Source organism: Triturus cristatus, chromosome 4_1 (genome assembly GCF_964204655.1).
Source record: "Triturus cristatus chromosome 4_1, aTriCri1.1, whole genome shotgun sequence".
Lineage (NCBI taxonomy): Eukaryota > Metazoa > Chordata > Amphibia > Caudata > Salamandridae > Triturus > Triturus cristatus.
Window position 1 is genome coordinate 94,494,884 of NC_140585.1, and position 24,021 is coordinate 94,518,904.

Consider the following 24,021-nt stretch of genomic DNA (forward strand, 5'->3'; position numbering starts at 1 on the left):
TTTAGTTATGCTTAGGAGGTTAGGGTCTAATGCGTTTTAGACTTATGAGAGAATTGCATAATGTGTTTATGCTGGTGAGGTTGGCGCAGAGTGTATTCATGCCTAATGTGATGCTGTGCATAATGTGGTTTATGTTACAGGCTCATGCTGAGTACAGTGGCTGCCAGTAGTTACTGGTTGTGTTCTAGGTTTATGATATGTTCTGCATTTACTAAGTTCACTTTGTGATGGTTCTGACAGTGGTCCAGTTGGCCCTGTCAGGTGTAAATAATCCCTTGTAAATATGACCTAGTGCTAGGTGGCACCATGTATATTATGTGATTACTATTATAATGTGTTATGATAATACAAAGGCTTTTTTTGATATAACCTTGTGTGGAGTTCCTTTTCTAGTGTGCCTGGGATGTTGTTGCTGTGTGCGTGCACAAATTCTTTACACATGGCCTCCGGGATAAGCCTGACTGCTCGTGCCAAGCTACCAAGGGGGTGAGCAGGGGTTATCTTTGGCATGTAACTCCCTTGCCCTGACTAGAGTGGTGGTCTCTGCCTGGCTTTGGTGCAAGCCTTAGCCAACCAGAGATCCCATTTTTAACAGTTCCTCATCTAGCCGCCATGTATAATGAGTCTTTTGAGACAGGACAGCTCCCCCCATCGCTTCACAAGGCCTTATTCACTTTGCTCCTGAAGCCGGACAAATCACCCGAGTTGCGAGAATCTTATCGCCCCCTGTCACTCATAAATACGGACAATAACATTTTTGCTAAACTGCTCACTTCGCACCTTCTTCCCCTCATGCCGCTCATCGCCGGCCCGGATCAGTCTGGTTTTATGGTTTTATCCCTGGCCGTGCTACCTCCCACAATCTTCGGACCATTTTTTCCGTTCTCCATCAAATAAACCCAGCGCTCTCGGCAGTGGTGCCCTTGCTTGATGCCACTAAAGCCTTCAATACCTTAGAGTGGCCTTTCCTGTTTTATCTCCTCCCCCACTTGGGTTTCAGTCCGGTCTTCATACATAAAGTTTTGCTTCTTTATACCCCTTCCACTGCTCATCTCCAGCTCAACGGCCAAATTTCTGACCCCATCTCCATCGAGCGTGGCACTCGGTAGGGGTGTCCACTGCCACCAATGCTCTTCGCCATCGCATTGGAGCCTCTTGCAGCTCGACTGCTCCAACATCACACCCAGAGGGGCATTGGCTTTGTGACTTGTGCTCTACTTGTTTCTATGTAAACGGATGATGTCACCTTCTACTTTCGCAACCCTCAAGAGAACTTCAGCCCTCTGGTTCGTGAGATGATACGCTTTTGTGGCCACTCCGGCATTCAGGTGAACTGGAACAAGTCGGTACTGTTTCCTCTCACCGATGCCATGATGCCCTTCAATCCGGACGATCACTTTGTGTGGGCATTTGAGCCTACGAGGTACCGTGGGATTTGGCTGAGTAGGGATGTCGGTGCACTTTGGAGGGCCAACTTTGGGCGCAGTGGACTGGATGGAGTCCAAGATCCCCCTCTGGAGCTGGTCGCATTGCCATTGCCAAGATGGCAGTGCTTCCGAAGTTTTTATATTTATTCATTAATATCCCCATCCCTCTCAACGCTCACTTTTTCCTCAAAATCCGCTTTTTGGTGATCACTCTGATCTGGGCCGGCCGGCAACCCAGGATCGCATATAATATTTTGCACCCCCCATGTAGTGCGAAGGACTTGGTGCCCCGGACCTCAAACTCTATGCCCTCAGTGCCCAGGCCAGTTTCCTTCACTTCTGGCTTCACCCCACTCTGTTTCAGCCCCACGTCATGGTTGAGGCTGACCTAGCCTCCCCACGGCTGCTCACTACCACTTTATTTGTCCGGGTGAAGCCCCAACGTGCAGAGAATGACACGGTTGAGACGCTGCGCTGGGCATGGGAGGGGTTCCGGAAAATTTCAGGTTCAGACAAGCTTTCTGCAGATGCAATGCCTATCGCTCATCAACCGGCTGTTCTTCCTCTTCAATCTTCAAGGATGGTGAAGCATGCCACTCGTCTCGGGCTTTCTACTATGTCCCATCTATACCCAAACACATTCTTCACACTCGCTGCTGACTCTGGCCCTATGGACACTTAGCTTTATTATCAGCTCAGGGCTCTCTGCAAGAAGCTTCATTCCTTGTTCCCCCAACCTCCTTTCTTGATTGCCGCTCTCCATCTCCTTTACATGTCCCCCTCCCCAAAGAAATTGATTACTACAATCTACGCCCTCATGCTGGCGGCATCTTCCATCTCCACTGACAGGGCGCGCGTAGCGTAAGAGGAGGACCTAGGTGTTGAAATCTCCCAGGCTGAATGGCTGTATTGCTGCACTCAGATTAAACATCTCTCACCAAATTATCGTCTGCACCTTTTCCACTTTAAGTACCTACACAGGCTCTATAGGACCCCTGCGCAGCTGCACAAGATGGGACTCATTGCCAATGACAGATGCCTGTGTTGCTCTGCGCCTGCGGCTGACTTCTCCCACCTCGCCTGGCTGGGCCCCCAGGTTTCCGCTTACTGGCGTGAGGTCTGCGTTGGAATTTCTGAGATTATCTCATCTCCGTTCCAACCTGACCCTCTGCTTTGCCTGCTAGGCTTTGTTAAATTCTGTCCAGATGCCTCCCGCGGACTGATTGCTTTGCTGCTCGTCCTCGCGCGGCAGAGGGTCACCATATGTTGTGGTCGCAGGCCTGCACCGAAGGTGGCCCTCTGGCTTGAGGATGTTTCCCGTTGCCAGTCTCTCCTGTCCAAAATCTGGGACCTAATGCCTGCCAGATCCCACCCACTTGATATTTGGGGTCCACTTATATCCTACCTTTTGAGTTGCAATCCCCAGCACTCAGAGACCCCTCCCACGCTCCCCGCAGTTGCTCCGCCCACGGCGGCCACTGGTGAAGGTCAATAAATCTCCTACTCACTGCTCCCCCTCTACCCATACTCTTAGTGTCTCCCCTTTCCACACATGGTGCCTCTCACGGTGGTTCCCCCATATTGTTTTGGTGTCTCCGTGACTAATTTCATTTATATCGCTTCTTAGTGGGACATGTATGTGGTAACCTTTGCTACTCTTTGTTGTATATCTGTGCATATCATCTTGTCATGGTGCAATTTTGCAACTTTGCTGTGTTCAATCCTCAATAAAGGTTTTTTGAGAAAAAAAAAAAAACGCACAAAAAAAACTGATCTGTGTTGCTTTGTATCAAAATCTGTTCTTGCCCCGACCGCTATCTTTGTCAGCAAAGGTTCATGTACCAATCTCTGAAATACAGAACATTTTTCTTAGCATGTACAATGAAGCTATGTGTTCCACTGGTTCCTTCAGATCCTTCAGAAAGTGTGATTTCTGTGACAAATTAAAAATTCTATTTCCCTTTTCTTCACAAACAAACAGGCCAGTAATAGGCTTCCCGCATGCAGTACTTTTAATTGTAGCATTCATATATTTTAAATCCTTTTTTAGAACTATGTTTGGGTGAGAGGGGGATTTACTCACTTTTTGTTGTTTTGACCACGTCTGCATTTGATTGCCCTTCTGTCTCCCACACCTTTGGCTGTTTCAGCAGAGAGGGTACCAGTAGGAAAGAGCCCCTTTCTGTATGATTACCCCCCACTGTTGCCTGATATCTGATGCACTTTGACTGGGAGTGCACTGGGTCCCTGCCAATTAGGTTCCCAGTGCCAGTGTTCTTTCCCACAACTGTACCTTTGTTTTCACAATTGGCACACCTCTGCCCCCCATGTAGGTCCCTTGTAACAGGTACCACTGGTAATAAGGGCCTTGTGGCCAGAGAGGGTCTCCAAGGGCTGCAGCATGTCTTGTGCCACCCTCAGAGAACCCTCACCGAACACATACACCATGCCATTGCAGACTGTGTGATTTGGTGCAGACAGATCTTTAGATTCGGTGCGAAGCCCACCAACCACTGCCTGTGGCACAGATATGTCACCCCTCTAGCAGGTTTCACAGCCCTGTGCACTTTAACACAGATGAAGGCATAGCTGTGCATGCAACGTGCCCCTACAGTGTTTGTGCCCATTCATAGACGTAAGTGGAGTGGAACCATATTGAGTACATGAGCTGGGAGTTTGTCATTACGAACTCCACAGCTCATTTATGGCTTTGCTGAATACCAAGGAGTTTGGTATCAAACTCCTTAGAATAATAAACCCACACTGCTGCCCGTGTTGGATTTATTACAAAATTCACTCAGAGGGCATCTTACAGATGCCCAGTAAAAAATGACCAACTCTTTAGTGTGCAGATGACTAGTCTGCACCAACCTGCCACACACAGACATGTTTCTGACCCCCTGGATTTGGAGTCCTTGTTCCCTCGTGGGTCAAGTACAAAGCCTGCTTGGCTTGGAGGTGCTTGTCACCTACCCACAAGCAGGAACAGCATACAGGGTGGTGAGCCTCAAGGGCTTACTACCCTTTGATATGCTGCCCAAAGCCTCTGCATCTAGTGGAGATGCCTGCCCCCACTGACCAAGCCCCAACTTTTGGCAGCAAGTTTGGCGGGAAAATTAGTAGTCAGGAGAGTAGTGTCCCTCCTCTGCCAGGACCACACCCTAGGTTCTCAGGACCTAGGTGACCCCCTCTCTGCATCTTGAATTGAAGTATTCTACCCAATCATGTTAGGGGAATGCCCCCTTCCCAAAGGGAGGGGATATTCAACAGGTGTAGTCACCTTAAAGGCAAGTAGCCCATTGGCTAACACCTGTTAGTACCTGTAACGCCTCTAAATTTAGTATTTAGGGGCACCCCTGAACCTTGATCCTCAGATTCCTGCGATCTGAATGAAAACAAAAAAGAAGATGCTGTGCAGCCGAGCCTGAAAGACAACTACTGATCTGGTCCCAGCCCTACCGGCCTGTCTTCTGCTTAAAGATGATGCCAGCAATTTCCAAGAACCCCAGGAAGACTGCCACTCTTGAACAAAGACCAGATCTGCTGAGGACAGCAGCCCTATCCATAAAATTAAAACTTGAAGGACTCTGGATCCAGACGGATTCACGACCCCTGCCTACACTGCACCCAACACCCATGGCCTGTGTCTGAGTGGCTTATGGTGTCTCTCCAGTGATCCATACTTCAACTCCATTGGTGGCTGACCTCTACTGGACCCAACAAAGTCACCTGCAGCCTTCACATGAAGGGTTCTCTTGGCCGGCTCTAGTATAGAAACTCCAACACCAAAAGGCATCCTTGCATCCTCAGCCCCCGACTTTGGGGAGCCTAGTCGACGGTGCCTTAACAAACTTCAAGTGGCAAAAAATGGTCAGAGATGGGATTTGTTCCCTTCACTGGCTCACTGTCAGAAGAAGAATTATATTCAAAGTTCTCTGCTTAGTTTTCTCAACCTTGCATCAGAAAGTTCCAAGACAACTCAATACACTCCTCCACTGGTAAACTCCCAGCAGGCATCTTAAACATCCTGTAACAAGGTGATGGTTCCCAGATTTCGGGGGGCCAGATGGGGAGGCTGTTACATCCTCGTAACCGCTGTTAAACTGAGGAACACCTTGCCTGCTCACGTTTCTGAAGCTGACTTGCTTGTCATTTTTGTAAAATACCTTAAGACATGGCTTTTTTCCTCTCAGACCTCATACTCAGCTCTTGTGCAATTTTAGACTGCTACAGGATGCCTTCTTTAGCGCTTTGACACCTCGGATGAAGTGCACAGTATGACATTTTTTTCACTTTTCATTCTTCATTAATTTTCATTTTATTAATTCATTTCCATTTCATTTTTTATTCACCTTTCTGATATTGTTTTTATCCCCTATTTCTCATGTTTCCTCTCCTTTCACCTGGCAGGCATAAGACGGGTCTCCAGGATCTGTCATCTTTCCCCTATTCTGTTTACCCCATCACAAATCTCATTTCCCTGTTTTTCCTCAGTTTATTTCCTTTCTGGATCCCAAAAGTCATATTTCTAGAATTGAGGCAAGTGCATGAGGGGAGACTGGATCCGTGTGAGCACTCCCAGTGCAATTCGGTATTGCTCAAGTGGCTGTACTTTGTACTAATATTTGAACTAGTTCATCCAATGAGATGCTACACTCCCCTATTTGTTGTGTAAATTTAGGGGCATATTCTCAAGGATCTATCGCCGAGTTATCGGCACCTTAACGCAGCCAAAGTAGCAATAAATGTATCGCCTCATTCACAAGCTGGTGCTACCAGCCCATATCACCAGTTTACCTGTGAAAGCATCCGCAAAAAACATCGCCACAGATGACCCCGGCAACTAACACTAATGAGATGCAGAGTAGACGTTCATATGCCAAAAGCTGCGACAACACCACTCCGCAACATTCTCAACGACCATCCAGATCGGCGGTAAGAAGACAAAACATAACATGCGACTAGTCTTGTTAGCTGCCGGATTTTTAGCACCTGCTCTTATCTGGTGTAGAGTCGGACGACAACCGGCAGCAGACAAGGGAGCACAGTCCAAAGCCACACATGAAGAACAACAGATGCCGTGGAGCAACTGAACATGCAGCCCGGAGCCGCAATAGGTCAACAAAACCCACCGCCACTACCCCCAGGACCCCAAACTCCCACTCCCCCGGGCCATACCCCAGGCACCACCCCTCTGTCCCCCCCTCTGGACAAAGATATTGCACATCACCTCTACAAAATCCTGAACCAAACAATTCACATGAAGTCGCACAATTACAACACCTAACATACATGTGTGGACAGAAAAAGGAGAATCATACATCATCTTAGAACATCCAAATAATTATTTTATTACAGAATAAACCCAAAACAACAATTCTGAAGAGTCATGGCGGGTCATCTCAAGACATTCTGTAAGTCACATCCTGCAAGACCAAAATCTAGATAAGAAGGTGTGTCATGAAAGAGAGAGAGAGAGAGAGAGAGAGGGAGAGTGAGAGAGAGAGAGAGGGAGAGAGAGAGTGAAAGAGAAAGAGAAAAAGAGAGAGAGAGAGAGAGAGGGAGAGAGAGTGACGACACTGCGGTTCCAGGCCTCACTGCTCACCTGCTGCCACCGGTGTGTCTCCAACCACGTGCCGGTATATACTGCAGTCCCACAGGTCCCTCATCTGAAACAGTTGCCAGAGACATAAATGGCAAAGTCCATACAGTTGCACATGCCATCATCGCTTACCTGCCCCTGCGCACACAGGCTGCTGCACCCCAGCCCCTTCCGCCTCCCAGCGGTGATTGCCGGCCCCTGTGCAAACAGGTCTCGCTGCTCACCTTCTGCCACCGGCGTATCTCCAAGAAGGCCCACCATGTGCCGGTGCTAGCTCCAAGCCTGGGGCCTGCGACCATGGCACCCTCCACATCATGCAGCTCCGCACCGCGGGTCTCCAGGTCACACACTTGATTCTGGGTCTTGATTTCGCAATGGCAGAGATCACATCGGTGCACACGGGCTCATCGCAGGCTGCACACCTGCTCACCTCTTGAGGTGCCACTAACTCTGTGAACCGCGAGACAATGCCACGTTGCGGGAGGCCCGCACTGCCAGATGGCCAGGCCTACACTGTGGTCCAGCAGGGCTCACACTAATCCTACCATTCCGAACTGCCTGGGCGGCGCATCATCGCAGGCTGCACACCCTCTCAGCATTTTAGGTGCCCCTACCTCAGTGCACCGAAAGACGCAGTCACGTGGCGGTATGCCTGTGCCTGCGGCAGTGTATCTGGTACCACCAAGTCTGTGCAGCGCAAGCCATGGACACTTTATGAATGAGTCTCGTGGTGCGGACTCCATAATGTCACCCCCGGCACTGGGCAATGTGAGGTGGCAGGGCCCTAGGTCCTCATGCATAAATGATACCCACACAGAGACACCCAGTTAGAGAGTGGAAATGTCTTTCAGCACGTGTGCCAGGCCGTGAGGGAGTGGCTGTGGCATGCTGACAACTAGACATGTGAGCAGCAGATCCCTACAGGGAAGACCTGGGACATGTAGCGTTGTCGTCCCCCTCGTGAGCATAAGGTTGTGAACAATGACCCCAGGGCTCTGGGCTTCGTTCCGTCCTGGGCTGGACAAGGAAGTAACTGATGCGTGTGTCTCCATTGTAGTGTTGACGGCACCCGGACCGCAATCAGCAATGTGTCATCCTGTGACCCAGGTCCCACAACATGAGCAACATGGAAGTAAGGGGGAATCACTGACCCTACATTCATCCATACTTCCACACTTGAAAAATCATAGACACATTCAGTGGAGTTTTGAAGCTGGAGCAATACAGGGCCATGCAAACCCCACCTTACATTGTTTGCGCTTGGTGGGCCAGCCAGTGTCCTTCAGGGAATGAGAGGTACATCAGAAGAGGAGGAGTTCAGTCCACAGTCTGATAGCTGTGTCACTGGTGACCAAACAGAATATGGCAGTCCATGTCGAGGTCCAAGGTGAGTGTAGCAGAGTGCATTGGGGACAGTGGAAGGTGATGATGCAAAGGGCAGAACCAAGCAGAAACAGGCCATATGGCGGAGATGGACGCTACTGCATCCTTCTGACCACAGAGACAGATTCATCCACATCTTCGTCCTCTGCTGTTGCATGTGCCTCACATGTGGTTGGTGGTGTTCTGTCTCCAGCACTGTGTGGCAGTGACAACTCAGGGGCCGGAGGTGGAATGTCCACCGCACTACGTGGCACTGACACATCAAGGGCCGGAGATGTGGTTGGAGTGGTAGCAGCAGCATGCATCAGCAACAGGCCCTTTGCCAGCAATGCCCTGAGGATGGTCTTTAGGGCATTGAGGGACCCAGCTACCTCTCGCTGGTGTGCAGCCGTGGCAGCCGCTCTTTACACCCGCATCCGCTCCATGTTCTCCATGAGCGTCAGCATGAGTCCCAACTCCCGGGCGAGCTTGCTGGAGCCACTCTGACTAGACAGTCTTTCTTGTCTCAGAGTCAGGACTTTGGCGATGTCAGCCATGGTTCATTGGATAGCATGGGGCAGTCTGTGGGTGTCCGTTAGGGACTGTGAGTGGTCCCTGATGGGACTTAGACACCCACATATGGTGTCTAATTTGGCTGCCATGCGGTCGAACCCCACCGGCACCTGTTCGGCCAGCTTCTCCTGGCACCCCAACACACGGTGCTGGAAAGCCATGTGTTCATCTTGGGGGTCCTAGGAGGCAGCTGTGGTGGTGGGTGCTGCCTGCTGTGTGTTCTGTGAAGGGGGTGGGTTCTCCTCTTAGCAGCTGGACTGCCCGGCTCCTGGAAGTGGGCTGCCGAGGCTCTCAACGAGCTGTTGGAGGGAGTCTGAGTCGAAGGTGTGAGGGTCCTCTTCATCATCAGAGAAGAGAAGTTCAGCCTGCTCTGCAGGAGGTGTTGGCTTCCTCTGCAATGTGAAGGGGAGATACAGTTTAACACTGTGTTTACATGTGTGTTGACACATTGTACATGTTTACATTCAGACTGCATGACAGTGTACATTGTGAGTGTTTGGGGTAACTGCCTATTTGATGCGGAACCATGGACCTTTCAACAACATCACAGATGTGTGTTTGTACTTGTACATTGTCAACTCACATTTCCCTGCAATGCCATATGTGATTGGCCAGTTTCTAAACTCAAGCGGCACCAATTGTGTCCTCTGTTCTGGACATGTTGCGGTTTGTGCCACATCGTTGTCAATGTTGATGTGCTCTGCATGTAATGTGTGTGTGCCGCATTTTGGGGAAGTCACCCCTGCTGCTCTGATTTGGCTGCCCCATATCCCTTACATGCTGTGTGCCTCTAACTTCTGTGCTTATACAGTGCTGGGATGTTGCATGCTTGGATGCATTGGCCTCTTGGTGTGATTTGGGGATCTGGGAGCATGGTTTGTCCACAGATGTGCTATGCTTACTTGTGCATGTGTGCCATTGGGCCAATCTCCCCTGTCTCCCCAGGCCCTGGTCCATACTCACCCTGTTGCAGTTGTGTTCGGTCATGTTGAGCAGTGTCCGGACCCCCAACTCCTGCCACTGTCTCCCCACTGATGACTGTGAACACCATTTCCTCCATCTCGTCCAGCTCCTCCTTTGGCGCAGGACTCCCACCTCCAGTCTGCATTGCTGCCTTCCGGTTGTTTGCGAGTTTCTACTTGGTTTTGCGCTTCACATCTTTCCAGCGCCCCTTGACCTCTTTCATTGTCCTCTTCAGCACTCCGACTGCATTCACGTTGTCCACGATGGTCTGCCATATTCCATTTTTATTTGCCAGTGACACAGTGGAGGTGATGAACAGTAGTTGATGGTGTTCTACCACCTCCATTATCAGGATCCTGTTTTCCTGTGGACTGAACCGCTTCTTCCTACTCTTTTTGTCCGTGCCCTTCCCTGACCCCAAGGTCCCAGGCTGGTCCATTGGGGGGCTTGTGGGGTTCTGGTTGTCCTCTGCAATTGCTACGGCTACCTCCATTGTGCTTCGCTGTTGCTTGGCTTTTCTATGTATGATTTTTTTCTACTTTTATAGTGCATTTTCCCGCATGACGCGTGGGTATCGCAGGCCTGTGGCTGGTTTTCACTGATTTTTGTATCGCGATTGGCATCATCGCTTCTATTTTCACGTTCGTGTTTTGCATTTTTGTGGCATCGCGTTGATTTTAACACGTTCATTTGATGCTTTATCGTGGGTCTATCGCATGGTACCGCCGTGTTGAGAATTCCACGTTAGCACAGAGTTATTTTTCCGCGATAGACTGCGATGTGAAGAGTTGCGTTAAGCTAATTTGGCAATGGTTATCACACATTCTTGAGAATATCTGACCTTAGAAGGATCACCTCCAGGTCCATGGAAGGGAGAAAAGTGCAGGTGTCATAGGTCAATGCATCCTCATTCGGAGACGCAGTTTGTGAATTTGGCAAATGCCACCAGTGCAGCTAAGGACCACTGATGATCTTTTTGATGCATACTCAAAGTTTGGCATGAGTTCTCTCTTGTAAATTGGTCCTACTTGTAATAGTTCCTACTGCTCATGGAAGTTCTTTGAACGCAATGAATAACAACCCTCCTTTGTTAAGTCTCAGCTTAGCTAATAAAAGTGTTCTCGAGCCTGCCATTGACAGTTCAAATAGATTTCTACCCCTAATGGAACACGTTGAGGAATCCTGTAACCTTCTGGGTAGGGAAGGTGGATCCCTCAAACATGATAGTTCAATTAGTAGGTGTACAAATCTACGTACTGACCTATTTACAGGCCAGATAGCTGACTTACAGGCCCAGAATAAACAGCTTATAGAAGAAGTAAGTCTACTCAAGGGTATGATTGACATATTCTCTACAGCACTTAAATCACACACTAGTTCTGTCCATCCAGTTACTGAAGCTCAGACTAGGGCTCAGATATCCAAAACGAGTGATCCTCCCAACAGGAATTCTGGTAGATTAAGTAACGACAATTTGTTTCCCACCCAAAAAGCTTTTAAAGAGGCGTCCTGGGCAATGATCAAAGCTGGCAATTTGTATTCCATTAACACCTTATCACTGACCAGTATATTCCTGGGGCACAATTCGGAGCCAATGTATGAAGACTTCTGGGACTTCATAACGAAGTCCACTGACAGAAAATACTTCTTCCAGTTCCGGATAGGCACATTACCGATCAAACATCTCACCAAAAACTGGCATAATACCCCAGACAGTAAATGTTCATTTTGTCAAAACCTGGATGAGACATTACCTCACATTTTATTTGTATGTCCAGCATATAGCTCTCCACGGAGCAAATGGCTAAAACCAATTTGCTCCAACATGGGCAGCAGGTCGAGTTCTACCGCATTACGAATATTGAAAACAAGTACTCTGGATTCCATTGTTATTGCCTTAGCAAAATGTTTAGGTTGGGTATGGAGAATTCGACTTAAGATTGCAAGCAAGTAGTAGGCGACAGCGATAATTTTTTATATATTCTGTACTTGTCGCATTGTCATGCCTTATAATTCACAGCCTGTATTGGGTCTCTAGCGCACAGTGTGATTAAGCTCTAAATGGTCTTAGAACCTAGACAAAATGTAAGGTGACCAACACAAATCACTGCTAAAGGATAGTATTGGTTATAAACTTTTTAAAACTGTATGAGCTTTTAATAAAATATTAAGTTGTCTGTTTTATCATTTATTGGCAACATTTTTAACTGTTTATTGTTAAGTATTGGTGACAATGTGTGTATTTTGTTGTGATATTATATATTAATTGTGTCTTTTGTGATCAGCGTGATTGAAAGAAAGACTTAACTAACCTAATAGTTCCTACCTTATGTGAAAGTACAGCTCACAAGCACCAGGAAATCCATTCCCATACCTTCGTGGAGTGGTGATCAAACAAGAAATTCTGAGTAGAACAACACATATCATATTGTGCTTATGTTAAGTGTTTGTTGGACTCTATGACCACATAATACATCAGAAACAGCTGCTGCCCAGTCCTTGACCAGATGAGTAAAGATACAGAATGCACTAAGTTGAGAAAAGGCAACTCATTAAAACAGCCCTATAGACATTTGTAAAAATTCATCTCTTAACTTTAATTCGCATGGATCGTTATGCATTTTTCCTTGTTTCTAATTAACATGTTCTGTTCTACAGTGGCATCTTGCAAATCAAGTACTTGCATTCATGGCTCTTGCACTTCGGATGGCACGTGCAAATGTGACAACGGATTCCAAGGACCGACCTGCAATGAAGGTGAGAAGGAATGTGTGAGTGGGACAGATTCACAGTGAATGCAATGAAAAGAAGATAGTTGAAACTGCACAAAAAACTGATCTGTGTTGGGGGCGTGGTTTAGCTGGCTGCAAGTTGGCTGCACCCTAAGTGGACTCTGCGGGCCAAGCCTTTCATCTGACATGATCCTGCAGACACCGTTACCACCGGACTACCTGCCACAGATCCCCGTGATCCCTGTAATACATGGAGCGTGGGGAGCCTTTCTGGAGCACAAAAAACTGATCTGTGCTGCTTTGTATGAAAATCTGTTCCTGCCCCAACCGCTTTCTTTATCAGCAGTGGTTCATGTACCAATCTCTGAAATACGGAGCATCTTTTCTTAGCATGTACAATGAAGCTATGTGTTCCACTGGTTCCTTCAGAAAGTATGATTTCTGTATCAAATTAAAAACGCTAATTCCTTTAACTTTACAAACAAACAGGCCGGTAATAGGCTTCCCGCATGCAGCACATTTAATCATTGCATTCTTATATTTTAAATACTTTTTTGGAACTATGGGGATATCAACAAGCAGGCGATAAAAAATTATCGCCGCTTTTGCGGCCGTTTTCGGCCGAAAAGCGGCGATAATCTTATCGCCTAATCAGCACGGTCACGTTAACGAGTGAAACCTTGCTTTAGCGTCAGGATTCCTAACGCCCAGCTTTGCATCTCTAATGAGATGCAAAGTGGGCGTTCCTGACCTGGCATGACAGGAGAAATGTCGCTAAGCGACATTTCTCCTATCATCAAGCCCCACGCTATGAAGCATAGCATCAGGAAAAGTAGCGATAACCCCTGTTATCGCTACTTTCCTTACGCCTGCTTCAGGACTGACTTAGCCATGATATCCTATGGAAGGTGGATATCATGGCTAAGTTTGTGAGTCCCTATCAACTAGCTAACGTGAGAATATTGCTGGGTTTCCAGCGATAATCTCACGTTAGCCAGCTAGCGTCACGATTTTTATCGCTGATGAGATAAGCGTTGCTAATAGCACGCTATCTCAGCGATAAAAATCGGTGCTAGCCGGCGATAATTATCCTGGCGCTAGGTGCGCTCAGCGATAATTATCGCCTGTTGTTGTTGATATGCCCCTTAGTTTGTTTGAGAGGGAGTTTACTCGCTGTTTGTTGTTTTGAACGCGTCTGCATTTGATTGCCATTCTGTCTGCCACACCTTTGGCTGTTTCAGCAAAGAGGGTACTAGGAGGAAAGTGCCCATTTTTGCATGGTAACCCCCCACTTTTGCCTGATATCAGATGCACTTTGACTGAGAATGCACTGAGTCCCTGATAATTAGGTTCCTAGTGCATGTGTTCTTTTCCAAATCAGTACCTTTGTTTTCGTAATTGGCATTGCTCTGGCCCCCATGTAAGTCCCTTGTAACAGGTACCACTGGTAATAAGGGCCTTGTGACCAGAGCGGTCAAAATGGTCAGAGCCAGGATTTGTTCCCTTCACTGGCTCACTGTCAGAAGAAGAATTATCTTCAAAGCTCTCTGCTTGGTTTTCTCAGCCTTGCATCAGATAGTTCCTAGCCAACTCAATTCACTCCTCTGCTGGTATACTGCCAGCATGTTTCTTAGACATCCTGTAACAAGGTGATTGTTCCCAGATTTTGGAAGGCCAGATGGGGAGGCTGTTACATCTCGGTGGCCGCTGCCAAACAGATGAACACTTTGCCTGCTCATGTTTTTGAAACTGACTTGCTTGTCATTTTTTCAAAACATCTTAAGGAAGTTTTTTTTCCTCTCAGACCTCATATTCAGGTCTTGGGTGATTTTAGACTGCTACAGGCTGCCTTATTTAGCGCTTTGACACCTTCGGAAAAAGTATACCGTATAGATTATTTTTCATTTTTCATTCTGCATTAATTTTCATTAGTTTTCATTTCATTTTTCATTTACCTTTCTGATATTGTTTTTATCCCCTATTCCTCATGCTTCCTCTCCTTCCACCCGGCAGGTATCCGACGGGTCTCCAGGATCTGTCATCTGTCCCCTATTCTGTTTACCCCATCACAAATCTCATATCCTTGTTTTTCTTTAGTTTATCTCCTTTCTGGATCCCACAAGCCAAATTTCTGGATTTGGGGCAAGTGCATGAGGGGAGACTGGATCCGTGTGAGCACTCCTAGTGCAATTTGGTATTGCTCAAGTGGCTGCACTTTGCTTTTTGTACTAATAATTTAGCTTGTGCATCCAATAAGATGCTACGCTCCACTAGTTATTGTATAAATTTAGAAGGATCACCTCCAGGTCCATGGAAGGGAGAACAAGTGCAGGTTTTGGTCATAGGTCAATGCATCCTCATTCGGAGACGTAGTTGGTGAATTGGGCAAATGCCACGTGTGCAGCTAAGGAGCACTGATGGTCTTTTCGATGCATACTCAAAGTTTGTCCTGAGTTCTCTTTCGAGAATTGGTCCTACTTGTAATAGTCCCTACCTTATGGGGAAGTGCACCTCCCAAGCACCAGGAAATCCATTTCCATACCTTCGTGGAGTGGTGGTGAAACAAGGAATTCTGGGCAGAACAACACACTTTTTATTACACATAATACATACTTCTCCATTTTGCACCACATTAGTTGTCCTTGGTAGAATATGTGCAAACATATGCTCTGAGCTAATTTTGTATTACAGGCCCAGATATATTCTTATTCCCATGGGCTATTCTTGGACTTGGCCCTTTTTGCAGGGTCATCCCTGAACTTTTTGCCTTCCTCCCATATTTTTTCTGACCTGTTGTTGGCTGTTTTATGACTCTGGGTACTTTACCACTGCTGACCAGTGCTAAAGTGCATATGCTCTCCCTATTGTAAATTATTGTACGAATTAGTGATTCCATGATTGGCTGGTTTGGTTTACTTGTCAGATCCTAGTACACTGCACCAGGAGTGCCCAGGGCTTGTAAATCCAAATACTGCTGGTGGGCTTGCAGCACTGGTTGTGCCACCCACAGAAGCAGCCTGTAAACATGTGTCTAAGGTCTGTCATTGCAGAGCCTGCGTGCAGTCTGGAACTGCCAGGACATGCCCTGGTGTGTGTGGCATGTTCTAATAGTGAATTACAGCCATTTTCTTTGTCCACTATTGCAAAGCTACCTGTTCTCCATAGGCCAGAATGGGCAGTATGGTTATTACATCCTATAGTCCTAACTGAGTCAGAGAACATGGTAGAAATTCGAATTCAGTATGCCTGAACTCAGAATGATAAAATACATCTTTTAGTGAAGTTGGTTTTAACATTCTGTGTTTGAAAATGCCACTTTTAGAAAGTAGGCATTTTCTTGTCTAACCATTCAAACCTACCTCTGCTAGGCTGTGTATTCCCTGTCTGGAGGTTGAGTGACAGGGCTGGGGAATTCCAGGAGACAGGGATAGGTGTCCCAGTGGTGAATAGAGAGATCTGCATCTAGATGGGAGGGAGGAGTTGTGCCTGGGACCTGAATAGGGCTGTGCCTGCCTTCCACAATGCTGGTTCCACCTCCTGGGGAGCGGCTGATATCTCTGCCCTGCACAGTGAATGAAGAGAAGGAATCCTGTCAACAAAGTGCTCCAGGGCTGTACTTGCCTTCCACAATGCTGGCTCCATCTCCTGTGGGGCGTATGATGTTTCTGCCCTACACTGTGAAAGGAAAGGAGAAGTCTGGTAAACAGAATGCTCAGGAACTGGTTTGGACTGGGCAAAGGCCCCTCTGCCCTCAGAGGACAAAGGATTTTGGGGTATAAGTTTTGGGACCCTGATCCCAAGAATTTAGATCACTTAGGGAAAACAAGAAGAAACCTCTGCTGAGGAGAGGAACCAAGAAGAAGCTGAGGAGAAACTATCCCTGAAACTGGGGGATTGGCCTGCATTGGTTGCCTACTGCCAAAGAGAGGAGAAAGGAACTTTGTGTGTACTTTTGCTCAACTTGTGAAGGATCTCAAAGGGCTTGGAAAAGAGCTTGCCTCCTACTGAAGTCTCAGGAACAACAGACTTCACCCCCCAGCTCCCCAGAGTTCTTTGGAAGTGCCTGCTGCTGTTGTTGGGCCTTCTGAGGGACTGCGTGTCGCAAGGAGCTGGAAGCGCAACTCAAGAAGGAGAAGAGTGCCACCGTCTGAGCTGTTGTCATCGCATCTCGTAAAGTGTGTCGCCGCTGCAGCATCGCATTGAGCGGAAGCGTCTCGCACCATCCAGGAAGTGTCTCGCAACGCAGAAGAAGCGTGTCGCCATCGCAGCCATCGTAACTGCCGCATTGCACTGCATCAAGAGAAGAGTCTCGCATCGAGGAAGACGCGTGTCGCCATCGCAGCCATCATAGTTGTCGCATTGAACCGCATCAAGGAAAGCGCCTCGCATCCACGGAGAAGCGTGCCGCCGTCGGAGCTGCTGTCATCGCATCGCGTAAAGTGTGTCGCCGCTGCAGCTGAAGCATCGAGTTGAGTCTTCTCGCAACATCAGAGAAGCGTGCCACATCTGGAAGATCTTCACATCTTTATTTCTTTGCACCAAAAACGTCATCACATCAACATCGTTGCAACACTTTCGTTGCCCTGCATGTCGCATCTAAAAGTACATTAACTTAATGTGTCGCATCTAAGAACTTAAAAGAACTAAGCTAAATTCTGCCATCTAAAGTAACAGTATTGTGTGTTTTTGTCGTTTAATGGTCTTGTGGTAAATCTATATAAAGAATACTTATTTTTTATATAAAACCTGTGTGGTGTCCATTTGTAGTGTTGTCACTTGATTACTGTATGTGTTCACAAATGCTTTACACTCTGCCTCTGAGATAAGCCTATCTGCTCGTGCCAAGCTACCCAGGGGGTGAGCAGGGGTTATTTTAGGAGTATACCCCCTTACCCTGACTAGAGGAGAGGGTCCCTATTTGTCACAAGTGCATACCTGTGCCAACTAGAGACCCCCAAGTCTAACACCCAGAAATTACAAATTCGGTCAGAAAACACAGCAGGGGAAAGCTGGTTGAAATTTCTGATTGCTGGATAACTGTTTTTCAGCAACCCCTGTTCTAAAAACATGCATCCATAAAGATTGCTACAGAAAAGAATGTGAGTTTAGTGCAAATAAACCTGAAATGGAAATGGTTTGAAGGAATTCCCTTTGTGAGAAGTTCATGGAGGAGCATATGCCTTGGATCAGGTCTGATCTCCTAGTATTTACAACAAATTTCCCAAAGCTTAGAGAGAAGCTCAATCAGTGGTATATACACAGGTTGAGACCCTTCCACTCAAAGGACAAGCGGAAGCCTTTTTGTTCAGGCACAGTGCTACCAGATGTCCATCCTTCAAACCCGGCCATCTGGTCGCTCCGATCCACCTGGTTATCTGGTCGTGTGCAATGCTTTCCAATGGCTCCCACAGATGTCCAGGCTGCCCTGGAATACCAGATGTGGGATCATTTGCTTCTTCAAATACAGCCAGGTCTCCAGGAAGTAAGATGCATTCTCGCCTTCGGTCTCCTCTGTCACACGATGAGCACGGGTTACAAGAAAGTGGGGTAGCTTTTCCCCAGACTACTAGGGACAGGGTACTCCAAACCCTGTGTGGTGTGGCTGTTCTCAGCCAGCGAGCAGATGGCCCATGAGCAGGGCCTCGCTGGGCCCTGGGGTGGGTGCTCGCACCCTGGGTTCTGTCCGCTGGCCTGTCACACTGCTAACGGCTCAGGACGACTGGGCTCAGTCATGCCCGGGGAGGCCTCCCTTCCTTAGCTCTGTCCTCTGGCTTGTGGCACTGCCAAGCACCTGGTACAGATGGTCCATTGGGGCCAAGTATTCACCCCCTGCTTGGCCGGGTCCAGGTGCTCTGACATTGACCCCGACGGGCCTGGGGTGGAGAACCCCAATCGCGGGTTCCATCCTCCACCTCACTGCATGGCAAAGTGCCCAGGACCTGGGAAGCCTGACCTGCGAGTCTGGGTCCAGGAGCTCCGACCAGGACCTGAGGCACCAAGCTACGCACTCCTGCCCTGGGCTTGGTCCTCCTACCAGTATGGGGGGGTATGAGGCCTAGGAGGCTTCCCCTACTTCTCCTGCATGTTAAGGTCACGACCGGCCCTGGATATGAGCTCCGTTGGGGCTCCCCTCGCAGTTCCATGTCTGAGGTCCAGCAGGGGCTTGGAGCCCTTGGGCTCCAGAGTACCTGACCCCTTCAAGGACAAGTGGCAGCCCTTTCTTTAAGGCACAGTGGTAGCAGATGTCTGCCCCTCAAGTCAAGCCATCTGGTTGCATTGAGCCCCTTGGCCATTTGGTGGCATTCAATGCTTTCCAATGGCAATCCAGATGGCTGGGCTGCCCTGGAAGACCCGATGAGGGCTCATTTGTTCCTCGAGCCCAGCCAGGACTCCAGGGGGCCAGGTTTGTTTGGGCCTTCAGTCCCCTCTGTCATCATCATCATTCATCTTTATTTCAGTTCAGAGAACCATAAAGGTACATAGTAACAGCGTCATAATAGAAGCAAAATGCAAGTCTATAAAACTAACTTTACATTAGCAATAAAACAAAATATGTACAAAGGAAATATATAAAGTGCAGAATTCATTTCCCTGTTAAAATAATTTCATATTAACCATAATTATTTTGTCTGCTTTTGCATCTTATATCGAACTATAAAAGGCCGCTGTAAATGACACTGTGTCTAACAATATGTTCTTATTCAGCTCTATTCAAAAGATTGTCTGCATGAAGTGCCTAATGCTTAGAGAAATGTAACAGTCAGAATTGTTTAGTTTGGTTATTAGAAAACATATTATCATATACAATTGATAGAATTTATCTTGATTATTCTTAAAAACCAATTATATCGTATTGCAATGTAAAATTAATATAACTCACAGTCAATCAATCAATCAATCAATCAATCAATCAATGGCATTTATAAAGCGCGCTACTCACCCGGGAGGGTCTCAAGGCGCTGGTAGAGGGGGTATGTTACTGCTCGAACAGCCAGGTCTTGAGCTGCTTTCTGAAGGAGAGATGGTCCTGGGTTCGCCGAAGGTGGGTGGGGAGGGAGTTCCAAGTCTTGGCTGCCAGGTAGGAGAAGGATCTTCCTCCGGCGGTGGCTCCGCGAATGCGTGGAACGGTGGCGAGGGTGTGGCTGGTCGATCGTAGCTGGCGGGTGGGCGTGTAGAAGGTCATGCGGTCGTTGAGGGACTTGGGGCCCAGGTCGTGGAGAGCCTTGTGTGCGTGGGTGAGGAGTCTGAACGTCACTAAAACATCATGTAATCTAAAAGCACTAGAATTGTAATCCTCTCTTTTTCAATAAATAACTCATGGTGAGTGGAAATCTACTGATGCCAAATCCAATTATTCGTGAGTTATCAGTTTTCAATATTCTTAGGGCCTTCAAATAGTTCCTGGTCATCAACCTCAAACACAACGGTTTTATCCATTTACTTCTAAAGCTGGCATATTGTGGGCAAAATAATAAAATATGTGCAATATCTGAATCAGCTTCTAACAAGCATAAAGTGCATTTAGATTCCTTCCTTATTACTTGTTCGGGTGACCACTTAAGCATAAAATAAAAATAGGTCTGAAGAGAATCATATTGAAATTTAAAAAAAAGAGTTTTAGCTAGTTGAGGTTGAATTTCATCCAGAAAAAAAATCAAAAGTTAGGATAACCTTAAAAGATAAGCACTGCATAGTAAGTCTTCCCATTGCGGAATCTGATGTCACCTTGTTCAAGACAAAATTCCAATAAGTACTCTTTAACTAATTTTTTGAGTCCACTGTCAGCGAGCTAGGATCTGTCCAGAATCTATTTAAACCCAACTTAAACAACCAGTTTCTCAAGTGACTGAACTAAGAAAATATAAGTTGGCCATCAAGTTCCAATAATTCTCTCACCCCTTTTTATATATTTGTAACTCTTCCGTGACCCAAATTCTGATCCAATATAGTTGGGGTCTCAATATGGCTAGGTGCTCAAGTTGCTTAATGCCAACGTCATAATACATAGGAATCAAAGGAGTATTCTGGGAAGGAGATGTGAACATCTGCATCACGTTTTTTTCCCATAAAATAAATATTTCCCCGTGCCATAACTCAGAACCATAAGCAACTGCTGTTTGGACTCTACTTCTATAGACCACAAGTGCTGGGGAGATTGCCTTGGTCTCAGTGGCTTGTTGTTTCTTGACAATTGGCATGGTATTTCGTTTTAGAACTGTCTTTGCCTTATTTATGTGTGGTTTCCATGATACTTTTGAGTCAATTATCATGCCAAGGTAGGTGCAATTGGTTACAAGCTCTTGTGGTATATGGTCTAATAAATTTTTGAAGTATTTTTGTGGTCTGATGGCCATCTGTTTAGTCTTGTTGGGATTTATTTCTAATCCCATTGACCTACAGTACAGACTGAAAATATTTAATAATTTTGTAACCTCCTTAGAGTCTGGGACAACAAAATCGTGTCGTCCGCAAATGTTAATGCATATATGTGAGCCCCTCCTAGCTTCTGTGAATAGCGAATACAGTTTAGTAAGTGCTGGACTAGAAAATGGGCAAAACATAACCCTGTCTCACTTCCCATCTGACTGGAATGGCCTCTGTAAGTTCTCCCCTGGACCCCAGCATACTTTAGCAAAGTTTCCTTGATGGAGTCTAACTATCTGCGTCAGGATCTCCTGTGGTACTCCCTGTTGTTGCAGGGATTTCCAGAAGAGATCCCTGGGTATTAAATCAATGCCGCCTGCAAATCTATGAATGCGACGTACAAATGTCCCATCTTTAATTTGACATATTTCCAAGCTATACATGACAGTCTGATGACCTGGTCAATCATACTACGTTTTGTTCCAGAGCCCGCCTAATATGGTGAGATGATATAATTCTCTATTATCCACTCATTTAATTTGTTCAGAACCTGTTTTGCATAGACTTTATTGTTAGTGTCAATTAGGCTTATAGGCTTATAATTTGCCGGATCATTTTTACTACCCTTCTTGTGGATAGGGACAATTTCTGCCCCCTTCCATGATTCTGGGATGGGCGCCCGTATTGGTACAGCATTGTATAGGAGATTAACGTACAGCACCCATATTTCTGGGTCATGTTTCAAAAGATCCCCCAGTATGTTGTCAGATTCTGGAGCTTTTCCTAGTTGAATAGCATTTATGGCTATTCTGGTCTCTTTTTTCACTAAATTGGAGGGTCGCCATTGGTTTAGTTTGGGAAGAGACTTCGAGTGGTGTAGCAAAGTTTGCACAAGGCAAAGAAGTCCTTGCATAAACATCAGAAAAGTGTTTGTACCAAGTGTTTGGATCTAAACAATGTTCTGTATTAGTAGTGGAAGAGGTGTGGCGCAGCGGCCAGGGCTACTGATGCTGAAACCCGGGGGCTCATGGTTCGATCCCCAGTACTGACAGCAGATCAGCCCAGCACCATGTGACTCCAGGCAATAGCTTGCTTAATCTTCCCGAGGGCCCCCAGCGCCTTGACACCTTCGGGTAAATGTTTGTGCTTTACAAATACTAGACATTTACATTTTACTCCCTTTTTATGGCCATGTGTGATTATTCTACAAAATGAAGACTGATCCTTCATTCTATGTCAGGACAGGAGAGGAGGATTATGCCATTCACTCTTCACTTTAATAATAGCAGCCAAAACCAACATATAAGAACTATGTTTCCCATGAACCTCCGGGAAAACAGTAGTAAGAAAAAATGTCCACTCAGCCACCGACATGGGTCCTCCAATCAGTTGCGATGTGGTACAACACATTCTGGCTCCACTGACTTCGCAGCCTCTTTCTTCGCTGCTGCGCAGCCGAGCTAAGTGCCTTTTTTCTCTTGCTAAAATTTCATTTGCTATGTGTTATTAACTGCTTAGAGTATGGTTATTTAAATATTTTAGCTAGTCTGCTAGTGTTTCTGTATATCACGGCGCTACGCGCGTCATGTTTAAATGCCTTCATCTGCTTGCTGGTATTTGTTCTGCTTTGTGCATAACACCTACTTGGTTTTTGTGCTACTATTGATTCAGAGTGTTTCTCTCTCTGTTTTTTCACTGACTGCAGGAGTGTTTCCGCTCCTACGCGGTCTCTGCCTGGACTTTTGACTCGGCATCATCCTCCCGACGCAAGGCAGCACTGGCCTTGCGGGACACGGCGTGTGCTTTTAAATTCCCTGAGGGGATCGAGCAGTGCACCGTAGTTCCAGAGCCGTGTGTGGCCTGGGAGAGATGCAGTTTTCGGTGTAGTATCATACCACTGTCACTAACGGTTGCTCCCTTTCAATTATCTCTACGCTTTGCTCCCTATTTTGGACACATTGCTCAGGAGCAGAGTCTGTATTTCATTTTGCATGCCTTGAGCTATTCAGGGTCTGTACAATTAGCGCGCTGCGCTTGGGGGATGAGACCCAGGCCACAGGTGTTAAAAATTAGTATCTTTCCTGTCCAGGCTTCCTCCCCAGGGCAGTGACCCATAAATCTGTTGGGTTTCTCCTCACACTTCACCAAGTGGCTGACAACCAGCCAATGTTGAGCAACCTAAGTAAGGTCTGTCTCCCAGACTCAAATATATTTACATACTCAGTTCACCTCATTTCAGGATGGAAATGGAGTATAAGGATGATTCCCAAGGGGGAGATAACACCCTGGCAGATCTCCCTTGGGATAAAGATTTTTATGATGCGGTAGCCGCATCAATCTATAGGGCAGTAGGGGAAGCCATGACCCCCCTCGAGGACAGATTGTCCAGGAAGATTGATTAGGCCCTAGCCCGACTAACTGCCTTACCTACGGCTCCTGCCCCCAGACCAGACCTTCAGACACTACTTCCCCGACTGATCTTGCTCCGCCCCCACCTAAACGTCCTAGAGATGCAAGGGTAGACCTGTCTGCATTTGACAGGCTCAAGCAAGCCTTTATGGCTACCCAACCGATGCAACCATCCCTGCCGCTATCAGAGAACCCTGTGACCCCAGATAACGCTAGTCCTGACAATGCAGTTGATCCTGACGCTGGCTCCCTTCCCGACCATTCCCAGGACAATTCTGACATGCTGGATCCGCCGGATAAAGTGGCCAATTATGTGGCTTTGCGTATTCGTAAACCCATAGGGAAGGCTGCGCGTAACTGCCTGAGAGCAGAGTGCCCTAGATCATCTCTCGAGGGAAAAGTGCTTCTTACTCCTGACATCGACACTAGAATGGCCACTTTCCTCCAAAAATGTATCATAGACCCCAAAAAGGGCATTGACAGGTCCTGGCAGGCATGCCAGGAAAAGTTATTGGATAACCTAGGACCCCTTATAAAAATTCTAGATATGGCCGAAGAGGCCAAAGAATCTGGGTCCATTATTTACCGC

The 24,021-nt window shown here is 47.0% G+C and overlaps 1 protein-coding gene across 2 annotated transcripts in view; it reads left to right on the forward strand.

The window, feature by feature from the left end:
- LOC146839637 (uncharacterized) overlaps positions 1-24,021 on the forward strand; it is a 590,171-nt gene that overhangs the window by 296,745 nt on the left and 269,405 nt on the right. For both annotated transcript variants that reach the window (XM_085650371.1, XM_085650372.1), the window contains one exon: positions 12,586-12,684. In XM_085650371.1, the coding sequence (XP_085506497.1) occupies positions 12,586-12,684 (99 nt within the window). The remainder of the gene's footprint in view (positions 1-12,585; positions 12,685-24,021) is intronic.